This window comes from Cyanistes caeruleus, chromosome 6, assembly GCF_971803275.1.
Source record: "Cyanistes caeruleus chromosome 6, bCyaCae1.hap1.1, whole genome shotgun sequence".
Classification (NCBI taxonomy): Eukaryota; Metazoa; Chordata; class Aves; order Passeriformes; family Paridae; genus Cyanistes; species Cyanistes caeruleus.
Window position 1 is genome coordinate 16758712 of NC_141706.1, and position 13330 is coordinate 16772041.

General features: G+C 41.9%; 1 protein-coding gene across 1 annotated transcript; it reads left to right on the forward strand.

Annotated features, from left to right (window-relative positions):
* Nucleotides 1–1612: 1612 nt before the first annotated feature.
* LOC147652475 (uncharacterized) lies at nucleotides 1613–2878 on the forward strand. The gene is made up of 2 exons (XM_086894154.1): nucleotides 1613–2082; nucleotides 2396–2878. Exons 1-2 carry the CDS (start codon nucleotides 1828–1830, stop codon nucleotides 2591–2593), a joined length of 453 nt encoding a protein of 150 aa, XP_086750280.1. The 5' UTR covers nucleotides 1613–1827; the 3' UTR covers nucleotides 2594–2878.
* Nucleotides 2879–13330: the final 10452 nt, after the last annotated feature.

Sequence of the window (13330 nt, forward strand, 5' to 3'; positions counted from 1 at the left end):
GAATCATCTGCTGCTGAAACTGCTCTTCTACAAAAACAAAGTGATATGAAGATTCAGCCCGTGAAGAACACATTCCTCAACCAGGAGAGAAAAACACAATTCTTAAAAATCTCCTCTGTCGTTCTGATTGGGAACGGTGGGAAAGAACGACACGGACTCTCAAGGGAGTCACAACAGGAGAATCTTCTCTACTTTATTACTCTAGGCTTGTCTAATAGACAGATACGTGGAAAGTACAGAAAGGAAACTCTTATTGCTTAGTAAAGTGCTACATCACCATCATTGGTCAGCGGGGCTCACCACCCCCCTGACTTTCTCCTGCAAGGAAAACAAGAGGACAGACAAACAGCACCTGGCAGTTGTTTTCTGTCTCTGAGGATTGTTTTGAAATCCTCCTATGAATTCCCAGGCTAGCTTCTCGGGCAGGACTGATAGGCCATGGGGCCTGCAGTTTCTGCAGCTCTCTGCAGCCTGCTCCAAAGCTAGCATCCATACTCTCCACTACATAAGAAATAGAAAACTGACTACAAATCACGTGTTCACTACTTGTTGCTTGTTCACTACTCAGACATCAGAATTACTACCACAATACTAGAAGAACAATCCAAGAAACATATTCCAGGGATGCATTTTAATTCATTTGCTGCTGCCAGCCGTGCTGTGCTTTGCTTCTATCCATCCACCCTGCTGCAAAAAGGTTCAATTGTGTTTTCACCATCACGTCAGATCAGCTCTTGGACTCACAGCTCACCGCAGACCTCGAAACAGGAGGCAAAGATCTGCACCACTTGGCCTTTCAGAACTTCTCACCCATCTATGACCTTTCTGGGGCCAGCTTCACAAAATGAGGGGGAAGCCATTCCAAAGAACACGACCAAGGAAATCACACAGCACTCGGGATTTGTTCCAGGCATCAAATTTTTAATGGATGATGTGAAGTAACACCGAAGCAATTCCTGTCCACAGAAAAAAAGATTTCAAATGGTTTTGTCTCAAGGACAATCACTGGAGGTTGAAAGTTTCTGGGGCTGAAAGTTACATGAGGTCCTCAACACTGAGCAATCAATATCCCCACAGTCTAAACTGTGAAATTACTACCTGGGCAAGGAGAACATTTTCAGGATTTGCAACTCATCTCAAAGCCTCAGTAGAACTCAACCAGCAGAATTCCCCTGAGATGGCACTGTGCTCTGGAAGCCCTCAAATACTCACTAAAACAGACTTGACTTTCACTAGGACAGCTGCTCATGAAAATCTGGGGTAAAACCTATGGGAAGTGGCCATGTGCACGCATATTCCTTCTTCCCACAGCAGGCACAATCAAATCCTCCTTTGAATGGCCTCCAAGTTGAGCAGCACTCATTGGCACAGCCTCTTCTCCCACAGACAGGCCAGCGAGCAACACGGCAGCGCCAGCCAGGTGGGCAAGGACAAGAGAGAGCAGATGCCAACAAGGCTTGGAAGCTGGGCCAAGGGAGGTTTACGCTGGCCATTGGGAAGAACTTGTGCCCAGCGTGGGCCATCAGATACTGCAATGGCCTGACAGGGGCTGCTGGAGTCATCATTGTGGCACGGGTACAAGGCAAGCCAGGCCGCAGCGCTCGGGCCCCGCTCTGCTGGCCATACTTGCCGCCATGGCTCCCAGCTTGGACTCAACATTCTCTCAGGGCTCTCTGCAGCCAGGGTGTTCTGTGCTTCTGTGACATCACAGCCTCTGGGGACGGCACGCTGGCTGGCAACTGTCCCCAGCTGTTGCTGCGCCCCAGTGCCCAGGCACAGCTGCTCGCAGAGAGACGCCCAGAGCCTCGGTGCTGCTGGCAGAGCACTATGGCTGCTCACGGCTCCTCCGCGCTGCTGCAGCTTTACGTGCTGCTGCTCTTGGCTCATCCCCTCGACCCTGTGAGCAAACCTGAGCGCAGCACGGATGCCTCTCCTCTGCTTCTGGAGGATTGTCATCTGGACGAGTCGGACCCTGAGCGCATCCGGTGGGCGGCCAGGACATTCCTGCTCATCGACCTGCTCATCATAGGAATGGCCATGGGATGGTCGCTCGGAAAAAGAATTCAGAGACGCTGGCGAGAGGTGAGGAGGGGGGTGGGGGGTCAGGCAGGCGGGATGGGGCAGACCTTGAGGGCCTCTTGGGCACCCTTTGGCCAATGCCCTGCGGCAGAAGGGGCCTGAGCTCCTGGCTGGGGAATGCGGCCCAGGGGCTGAGCTCCATGGACAGCACCAAGCAGAGGCGGCAGAGCTCTGCCTGCTGCAGCCTCTTCCCCGGGCCAGCCCAGCCCAACTGGGCCCGAGTCTCTGTCTCCCAGGCCAAAGGCAGCCCCACAGGTGCCGGCCCCGCTCTGCCCCTCTGCCTCTTCCATGGGGATCCCTGTGCTTTGCCTTGCAGCGGAATCTCCAGAGCCCTTCGGGCCGTGCGGGGCCCCGCCGCCATCGAAGACAGGGCTGTCCCACGGAGCTGATGCAGCTGCTGATGGACAACCGCGACCTGATGCGGCTGCTCCTTCGCGACAGCCCTCAACCAACCACCAAGATGGCGGCAAAAGAGGGCAGTGACAGGAGACTCCGCACCTCCCCACAGCTCTGACCTCCAGCGTCGCGCTCCAGCTACAGAACCTTACGGGGAACGGGTGACCAGTGCCCAGCCCAGGCACTGCGACGTTCCCCACCTTACAAGTTAGCCACACCCCTGTTGTTGTTCGATTCCCCACCACGTTTCCCCCAAGAAGTTGACCTTTCCCTTAGTGTTCAGTTCTAAACAGTTGAAGCATTGAAGTTTCTTAGCCTTAAGATTCTTACCCCATAGTCTTCTAGTAACGTTGGATTGTAGATTTTAGAAGTAGTCAAGTGAATAAAGTTCACGTTTTCTACACGTTGCTGTGTCATTTTCTTGAGGTTGCACCTGAGACCTGGGGACTCCTTGAGAGATGGCTTTGCATGGCAGCTCCAGACTGCCTGCAATGGAGAGCCCCAGTGCCCCAGCAGGCTTTGCAAGAGCACGGAGGGCAGCGGGAAAGAAGAAGGTGGCCAATATTCACCTGCCTCCACCTTCCAAGGAAGCTTGCAGTCAAACCCTGTCTGCCCTTTAGGGGGGACCCTAAAGGCCCCGGCAGGCATCCCCATGGCCCCAGGACGGGGGGCTTGCAGCACTCTGGGGCACCAGGAAAGGAGCAGGATCATCCCTGGAAAGCTGTCTGGAGACAAATCCAGAGACGTCTCCCCTGGCATCCAGGCAAGGGCTGAATACAGGCAGGCAATTAGATCCACAGGCTGCCTGGGCTATGGCACCAATCAGTCCTGCTTCATAGATTTCGGGGGGCGGGGTTATACATATATATATATATATATATATATATACGCATATATGTATATATGTATCTACATCTGTATTTAGTTCTTTGTATTTATCCTGTTGACCCTCAAATAGGATTAGATTTCATTTTCCTACAAAACAAAACATCCGTTTTTTGATTTTTAGGAATCAACCATCTGTGCTCCCACTTTAAATCACTTCTCTCAAACTCATTCTGCATCTTGCTCCTTTCCAGCACCATCAAATACCTCTGTTAAAATACAGAGCATCAGTGGAAGGACGACAATCTTGTTACTTGCTGAAGAAAGTTAACTTGGATGACATACCTGCTTTTAAAAATCCAAGAGGAACAAAACCTACACATCAGCTTTAGAATTTCAAAAGCTGCTTCCTCAACTCTTCCACACCACTTTACTCTTTGGGGACATTCAGCAGCAATACCAAACAAGCACAGAAAAGAAATGGAAGAAGAAATGCAGATAGTCAGCAGCAGACCACCTACCAAAATACATTTTAAATGCAGCTCCAAGTTCTCCAAGAGCAAGTTTGAAGTGTAAATGGAGACACTCACACAAAATTACTACCAGGTGGTACTTTTGGCATTTCCTTGGGCTTTCCTCTTCATTTTTTTTTTATCTCTCACCTAAAGCAAGAGAAAAAACCCCAAACAAACACAACCGTTCAGGCAGAGAAAAGATGTGGTTGCTCTTGAAGAAAGCATTTCATTCTGCCTGGAGAAGAAGCTGCTGGGAAAAATATTAGCTTTTAGCAAAATGGCACTGTGCACTTGTTCTAGCACTGGGAGAAAGAACAGGCCCGTCTGTAAGGCTCCTGCAGCTCACCCTGGCTGAGGGTCATTGACCACTGAGCACTGCAGGCATCACTGGCAACAACGATGGTGGAAAATGGGGAGGGAGCAGGATAAATAAATGTTTGCCATTGCCTTAGCCAAAAAAACCCCAGACATCAAAAGCAACCCACCCTCAAAACAAAGCTATGAAAATAGTTTGCCTCTGAATTTAAAGAACTTCAATTAACTCTATGATGTCTGCTTTTGGTTCAGCATTCATCAATCTGAATTTGAATATGCACAGGGTAATGAAAGGTAACTGAAGCTTAAAAATCATGTCTATTGACTTGTGCATAGCCTATACTGAAGCACATTAAAAAGCAGCGTTTTGCTTGAAATCTGCACGGTATTAACTTCATTCAGTCTTACACTCACTAGGTAATTAAATACATGAAGAAATAGATTTTTATTTTTTTTATTAAGAATGCATTATTAATTAGGAAGGCATGGCTTTAACAGAGTCTGCTGATACCAACATTACTCAGCTAAGTTCAAAGTATGAACACAAGAACTTGATGACAGAAGCAATGTTCATCAGAGCCTCAACAAGAAAGTTGCAGTTCCAAGTTTTTCAGATGTCCTACACTTGCTAAGGCATCTCCAGAAAGAGGAGTCAACTGAAAATAGCACAGGAAATTTGAAACCCATTTCTCTTTTTGTCTTTTTTTCCTGAACTTTCTTGTGGGCAACAGAAAACTCCTAGTATGTGGAATGCAATGTAGTTTTTATGCCAGAGTCATGAGTCATCCCCTCAGTTCCAACCTGATCCAATGCTCACTTGAATCTTGGAAAGGCTCAAATCAGCAAGATGAAATTTCAATTGTATTCATGAAAGGAGCTCTTTACTCTCCATTCCCCTCCCTCCCCCAAATACATCAGCACCAAGTGAGAAAGGCTCAATTTGAAAAATAATTATTACACAATTAAACTTGGACATAGCTAGTTTGCTACAAGTTCCAGCAGACAGACAAATGAGAGCAGAATCAGAGGTTATCAACCTCAATAGAAATTCCAGCTCATGCTTTCCCCAAAAGCCTCATTTAATTTATCCAGGATTAAAAAATAAAAGAGAAATGAAAAAAACCACATAAAAGCATTTCACATAGTATATAGTGAAATGCTATCGTTTCCACCTGAAATATTCATCATCATTATTATGTTTTTCCATAGTAAATTACAAAGTCTCCTGCACCCATCTTCCCAATATCTCATTCTAAGTGCTTGCTACTTTAATCCCTTAGGAAGCAAAAGGAGCCCCAGGTGTCTCTGGATCAACAGAAACTAAACAACACAGCTTGACAAAGTATATTAAATTGTCAATCAAGTCAATAAAGGTTTTCCACTCCAGAGATAGCTATCACCAGCTGATGAATTTGGCTAGGGCAGGTTTAGTGAAGAAAAACTAGGTCTTTATTACCAAATCAGTTAGGAGTTGTTCTACCGTACTGCCCGTAGGATGGGAGTATAAACACCATATTCTTCACAGCCTCATCCACAAAGAATTCCACCTTCAAATTAAGGCTGCTTTGGAGTTGGACCAAACCAATGAAAACTCACTCATCAAACACAGTGATGGCAGCATGCTCAGTCTTTGCAATACAAAACTGGCAACTAACAGCACATTCCTGATCACATCTCCAAGGCTGAGTGTACAGAACTGCAGTGGTGGCCAGGCCCTCGCTGACTGCCAAACCTCCAGCCATCATCCCTTCCTCTCACAGCGACAGGGCAGAAAATAACAACAGCAGAAACTAGAAAGCTTAAGCTAAAATCACAAAGGTCATTGATGAAACAGACTGGAGTGCTTTAGAAACTAGCACGCAGATTTAACTGAAAACAAATCTTATTGATCACCAATTACAATGAATACTTAATTCTATCATTCTGCATTATTATTAGACAGTCAGAGACAGCCAAGCTGACCTCAAGCATGCTGAAGCATCGGGGCCAAGCAGTGCACATCTTCCCAGGAGCTGATTTACCCATCGTTCTCAAGTGAATTCACCTGCACACAGCCCCACCGTACAACTGCTAGGCTGCAAAATAAAAAAATAGCTCTGCTTAAGAGTCAAACCCCAGGACATAGACCATATGAAAGGAAGAATGAAACCTGCAGCATTTGGTTGACCTTCAATGCCCTGAGAAGATGACAAATTCCCCAAGATGAACAAGTGCCCAAAATACAAAGCAAAGGACTGACTTTTAGGGATCAAATGTTAAATAGGCCTGCGAAATTGGAGTTGTTAGGTTGCACATGAAAGAAGGGAAAAAAGAAAAAACCACCCCAACCCTCAACTGCAATTTTACATCCCTCTTGGAAAATTTGCTTTAATAAGAGAGAGGAATGGATACAACCTTCCCCTCACCTGGAGATTTTAATCAATTCAAGCCATTTCAAATCTGGCAAGAAAGCCCTACCACAGTCCCCATCAAACAACATTGCCTTTCATTTTTGCTTCTCATGACTACTTCAGAGCAGTCTAAATAACAGCAAAGAAGGAAATTCAAGCTGCAATTAAAACACTAAGCTCTGGAATCCCACATTGCCTTCAAACACCTGCATGAAACACTAACTTCATGCTCTATGCTCCCTGCTTTCTTCTAGTTTACTGCACAGTGCATTATTTACATAAAACAGAATTTCTTCTGTGGGAAAGGCTTGCATGGTACTTCAAAGCCTGAATAAATCAGGGACTGCAGCTTGAACTAACAAAAAAATCATCCAAAAAATTCCTTTCAATATCTGCATTGTATTACCTTATCATGCTACCTGTCTAGCTGAGTTATTCAGGTATCCACACCAGAAATGACAGACAATGTCTCTCTATGATGATGTGATGTTACTTCAAATGAAAAAAAACAATAAATAAAAATCACAGATTAATTTCCCATACAAATGATGACTCACTACTCCCAAATCCTTCCTTATAGCAGGATGCTCACTTCAGTCTGGAAGTCTTCATGTTGCAGCCTGCAGGAATCAGCTTATTTCCTGTCAAGGGCTGGAAAGCCTTACAGGAACTGGTTTTGGTTGAAGAACTTCTCCAAGGTGCTTACCTGTGGGACTTATCCAGGTAAGGGATGTTAGCTCCCTCTTCTTTGAGGTTCAGTGTCCAACCACTCCTACTGCTGGTAAGAAGAACAGAAGAAACATCTGCCCATAGCAAGGACTGCACTGGTGGGCAAAGTCCAAATTCCATCCTTCAGGGAAAAAGAAACAAAGACTGAGGAATTCATGTCTGTTCAAAATTTCATCCTTGACTACTGAAAGCATTGGAAGCACATGTGTATGTTTAAAAATGGAATTGTCCTCATTTAAGAATAAAAATAATTTCATCCCATCACCATTTTTCTTGGTCCAATCCTGAACTGCAGATCCAAACAGCTGAGAAAGCATGGAATAGTCTGCTGGACAGCATTAAAATGAGCAACTCCTGTATCTTCCTAAGATAAGAACACAAATCACAAAGAAAGGCACTCTGAGAAAAAATTTCTTAGAGGAAGACCTCAATTATTTTCCAGCAAGGCAGGTAATATGCATTTGGCTATTTGTTAGAAAAAAAACCAAAAAACAAACCTGTTTTTATACAAGATTTTACTCATATATTAACTATCACATATTTTGCAAAACAAAAAGAGACCACAGCAAAGTAAAATCCCAATTTTTTCCTATATTTAAGCTGTGATAGTATGTCTGAAATGGGAATCCAGAGCCTCACCAGATTAATATCACCACTTGGACCAGAGAATTTGCCATATCCACTTCTTCTGGTTTCGTTCAGTTGGAGCTTCTGTTTGTACAGTGATGATGGCTCTTGAACATTCAGGGATTTAAAGTAGTCCCTGAAGAGATGGCTGACAAAAATATGATGTTACTTTCAAGATGCTTTTTAATTATTTCGACCCTCATCCAGAACCTTCTGAGGAGACTTGAAGAATTTTGAGGAATTTTTCTTAGATTTTGTGGAAACTTGTGGAGGTTTTGTGGGATTTTTGTGTGATTTTGTGGGATATTGAGGCGATTTAGGGATCTTGAGGGATTTTTCATGTATTTTGTGGGAATTTGTGGAGATTTGGTGGGATATTTTTCTAGAATTTTGTGGTATTTTGAAAAGATTTAGGGAATTTTGTGGTGTTTTTTCTTGAATTTTGTGGGAAACTGTGCTGATTTTATGGGGCGTTTCTGGAATTTGGTCGAGTTTTCAGAAGATTTAGGGATTTTTGTGGGATGTTCTGGGAATTGGTGGAGATTTTGTGGGACATTCCTGTGAATTGGTAGGGTTTTGAAATGAGTTAGGGAGTTTTGTGGGACTTTTCTGGAATTTGGTGGGGTTTTTCTGGAATTGTGTGGGATTCTGAGGAGACTTGAAGAATTTTGAGGAATTTGTTTTAGATTTTGTGGGAATTTGTGAAGATTCTGTGGGATTTTACTGGAATTTGGTGGGCCTTTTCAAGGACGTTGTGTGGTTTTGAGGAGACTTGAAGAATTTTGAGGAATTTTTCTTAGATTTTGTGGAAACTTGTGGAGGTTTTGTGTGATTTTTGTGTGATTTTGTGGGATATTGAGGCGATTTAGGGATCTTGAGGGATTTTTCATGTATTTTGTGGGAATTTGTGGAGATTTGGTGGGATATTTTTCTAGAATTTGGTCGTGTTTTGAGAAGATTTAGCGAATTATGTGGGATTTTTCTTGGAATTTTGTTGGATATTGAGGAGATTTTGTGGGTGGTTTGTGGATCTTTGAGGGACTTTTCTGGAATTTGGTGAGATTCTGTAGAGAACTGACAAATTATCAGGGATTTTTCATGTATTCTGTGGGAATTTGTGGAGATTTGGTGGGATTTTTGTGGATTTTGGCCGTGTTTTGAGAAGACTTAGGGAATTTTGTGGGACTTTTCTGGGATTTTGTTGGGTATTGAGGACATTTTGTGGGATGTTTCTGGAATTTGGTGGGGCTTTTCAAGAATTTTGTGTTATTTTGAAAAGATTTAGGGAATTTTGTGGTGTTTTTTCTTGAATTTTGTGGGAAACTGTGCTGATTTTATGGGGCGTTTCTGGAATTTGGTCGAGTTTTCAGAAGATTTAGGGATTTTTGTGGGATTTTTGTGGGATGTTCTGGGAATTGGTGGAGATTTTGTGGGACATTCCTGTGAATTGGTAGGGTTTTGAAATGATTTAGGGAGTGTTGTGGGACTTCTCTGGAATTTTGTGTGTTTTTTATGGAATTGTGTGGGATTCTGAGGAGACTTGAAGAATTTTGAGGAATTTGTTTTAGATTTTGTGGGAATTTGTGAAGATTCTGTGGGATTTTTCTGGAATTTGGTGGGCCTTTTCACAAACTTTGTGTGGTTTTGAGGAGACTTGAAGAATTTTGAGGAATTTTTCTTAGATTTTGTGGAAACTTGTGGAGGTTTTGTGTGATTTTTGTGTGATTTTGTGGGATATTGAGGCGATTTATGGATCTTGAGGGATTTCTCATGTATTTTGTGGGAATTTGTGGAGATTTGGTGGGATATTTTTCTAGAATTTGGTCGTGTTTTGAGAAGATTTAGGGAATTATGTGGGATTTTTCCTGGAATTTTGTTGGATATTGAGGAGATTTTGTGGGTGGTGTGTGGAACTTTGGGGGACTTTTCTGGAATTTGGTGAGATTCTGTAGAGAACTGACGAATTATCAGGGATTTTTCATGTATTCTGTGGGAATTTGTGGAGATTTGGTGGGATTTTTGTGGATTTTGGCCGTGTTTTGAGAAGATTTAGGGAATTTTGTGGGACTTCTCTGGGATTTTGTTGGGTATTGAGGACATTTTGTGGGATGTTTCTGGAATTTGGTGGGGCTTTTCAAGAATTTTGTGGTATTTTGAAAAGATTTAGGGAATTTTGTGGTGTTTTTTCTTGAATTTTGTGGGAAACTGTGCTGATTTTATGGGGCGTTTCTGGAATTTGGTCGAGTTTTCAGAAGATTTAGGGATTTTTGTGGCATTTTTGTGGGATGTTCTGGGAATTGGTGGAGATTTTGTGGGACATTCCTGTGAATTGGTAGGGTTTTGAAATGATTTAGGGAGTTTTGTGGGACTTCTCTGGAATTTGGTGGGGTTTTTTATGGAATTGTGTGGGATTCTGAGGAAACTTGAAGAATTTTGAGGAACTTGTTTTAGATTTTGTGGGAATTTGTGAGATTCTGTGTTATTTTACTGGAATTTGGTGGTTTTTTTCAAGGACTTTTTGTAGTTTTGCGGAGACTTGAAGAATTTTGAGGAATTTTTCTTAGATTTTGTGGAAACTTGTGGAGGTTTTGTGTGATTTTTGTGTGATTTTTTGGGATATTGAGGCGATTTAGGGATCTTGAGGGATTTCTCATGTATTTTGTGGGAATTTGTGGAGATTTGGTGGGATATTTTTCTAGAATTTGGTCGTGTTTTGAGATAATTTAGGGAATTTTGTGGTGTTTTTTCTTGAATTTTGTGGGAAACTGTGCTGATTTTATGGGGCGTTTCTGGAATTTGGTCAAGTTTTCAGAAGATTTAGGGAATTTTGTGAGATTTTTCCTGGAATTTTGTTGGATATTAGGGAGATTTTGTGGGATGCTTGTGGAACTTTGAGGGACTTTTCTGGAATTTGGTGAGATTCTGTAGAGAACTGACGAATTATCAGGGATTTTTCATGTATTCTGTGGGAATTTGTGGAGATTTGGTGGGATTTTTCTGGAATTTGGCCGTGTTTTGAGAAGATTTAGAGAATTTTGTGGGATTTTTCTTGAATTTTGTTGGATATTGAGGAGATTTTGTGGGATGTTTGTGGAACTTTGAGGGACTTTTCTGGAATTCGGTGAGATTCTGTAGAGAACTGACGAATTATCAGGGATTTTTCATGTATTCTGTGGGAATTTCTGGAGATTCGGTGGGATTTTTATGGAATTTTGGTTGTGTTTTGAGAAAATTTAAGGAATTTTGTGGGATTTTTCTGGGATTTTGTTGGATATTGGGGAGATTTTGTGGGATGTTTCTGGAATTTGGTGGGGCTTTTCAAGAATTTTGTGGTATTTTGAAAAGATTTAGGGAATTTTGTGGTGTTTTTTCTTGAATTTTGTTGGAAACTGTGCTGATTTTATGGGGCGTTTCTGGAATTTGGTCGAGTTTTCAGAAGATTTAGGGATTTTTGTGAGATTTTTGTGGGATGTTCTGGGTATTGGTGGAGATTTTGTGGGACATTCCTGTGAATTGGTAGGGTTTTGAAATGATTTAGGGAGTTTTGTGGGACTTCTCTGGAATTTTGTGGGGTTTTTCTGGAATTGTGTGGTTTTGAGGAGACTTGAAGAATTTTGAGGAATTTTTCTTAGATTTTGTGGAAACTTGTGGAGGTTTTGTGGGATTTTTGTGTGATTTTGTGGGATATTGAGGCGATTTAGGGATCTTGAGGGATTTTTCATGTATTTTGTGGGAATTTGTGAAGATTCGGTGGGATATTTTTCTGGAATTTGGTCGTGTTTTGAGAAGATTGAGGGAATTTTGTGGGATTTTTCTTGAATTTTGTGGGATATTGAGGAGATTTTGTGGGATGTTTGTGGAACTTTGGGGGACTTTTCTGGAATTTGGTGAGATTCTGTAGAGAAGTGACGAATTATCAGGGATTTTTCATGTATTCTGTGGGAATTTGTGGAGATTTGGTGGGATTTTTGTGGGTTAAAACACGACCAAATTCTAGAAAAATATCCCACCAAATCTCCACAAATTCCCACAAAATACATGAGAAATCCCTCAAGATCCCTAAATCGCCTCAATATCCCACAAAATCACACAAAAATCCCACAAAACCTCCACAAGTTTCCACAAAATCTAAGAGAAATTCCTCAAAATTCTTCAAGTCTCCTCAAAACCACACAAAGTTCGTGAAAAGGCCCAATAAAATTCCAGAAAAATCCCACAGAATCTCCACAAATTCCCACAAAAATCTAAATCAAATTCCTCAAAATTCTTCAAGTCTCCTCAGAATCCCACACAATTCCAGAAAAAACACACAAAATTCCAGAGAAGTCCCACAAAACTCCCTAAATCATTTCAAAACCCTACCAATTCACAGGAATGTCCCAAAAAATCTCCACCAATTCCCAGAACATCCCACAGAAATCCCACAAAAATCCCTAAATCTTCTGAAAACTCGACCAAATTCCAGAAACGCCCCATAAAATCAGCACAGTTTCCCACAAAATTCAAGAAAAAACACCACAAAATTCCCAAAATCTTTTCAAAATACCACAAAATTCTTGAAAAGCCCAACCAAATTCCCGAAACAGCCCACAAAATGTCCTCAATATCCAACAAAATCCCAGAAAAATCACACAAAATTCCCTAAATTTTCTCAAAACATAACCAAAATTCCAGAAAAATCCCTCCAAATCTCCACAAATTCCCACAGAATACGTGAAAAATCCCTGATAATTCGTCAGTTCTCTACAGAATCTCACCAAATTCCAGAAAAATCCCTCAAAGTACCACAAACATCCCACAAAATCTCCTCAATATCCAACAAAATCCCAGAAAAATCACACAAAATTCCCTAAATCTTCTCAAAACACGGCCAAAATCCTCAAAAATCCCACAGAATCTCCACAAATTCCCACAGAATACATGAAAAATCCCTGATAATTCGTCAGTTCTCTACAGAATCTCACCAAATTCCAGAAAAGTCCCTCAAAGTTCCACAAACATCCCACAAATTCTCCCTAATATCCAACAAAATTCCAGGAAAAATCCCACAAAATTCCCTAAATCTTCTCAAAACACGACCAAATTCTAGAAAAATATCCCACCAAATCTCCACAAATTCCCACAAAATACATGATAAATCCCTCAAGATCCCTAAATCGCCTCAATATCCCACAAAATCCCACAAAAATCACACAAAACCTCCACAAGTTTCCACAAAATCTAAGAAAAATTCCTCAAAATTCTTCAAGTCTCCTCAAAACCACACAAAGTTCGTGAAAAGGCCCACCAAATTCCAGAAAAATCCCACAGAATATCCACAAATTCCCACAAAAATCTAAATCAAATTCCTCAAAATTCTTCAAGTCTCCTCAGAATCCCACACAATTCCAGAAAAAACACACAAAATTCCAGAGAAGTCCCACAAAACTCCCTAAATCATTTCAAAAATCTACC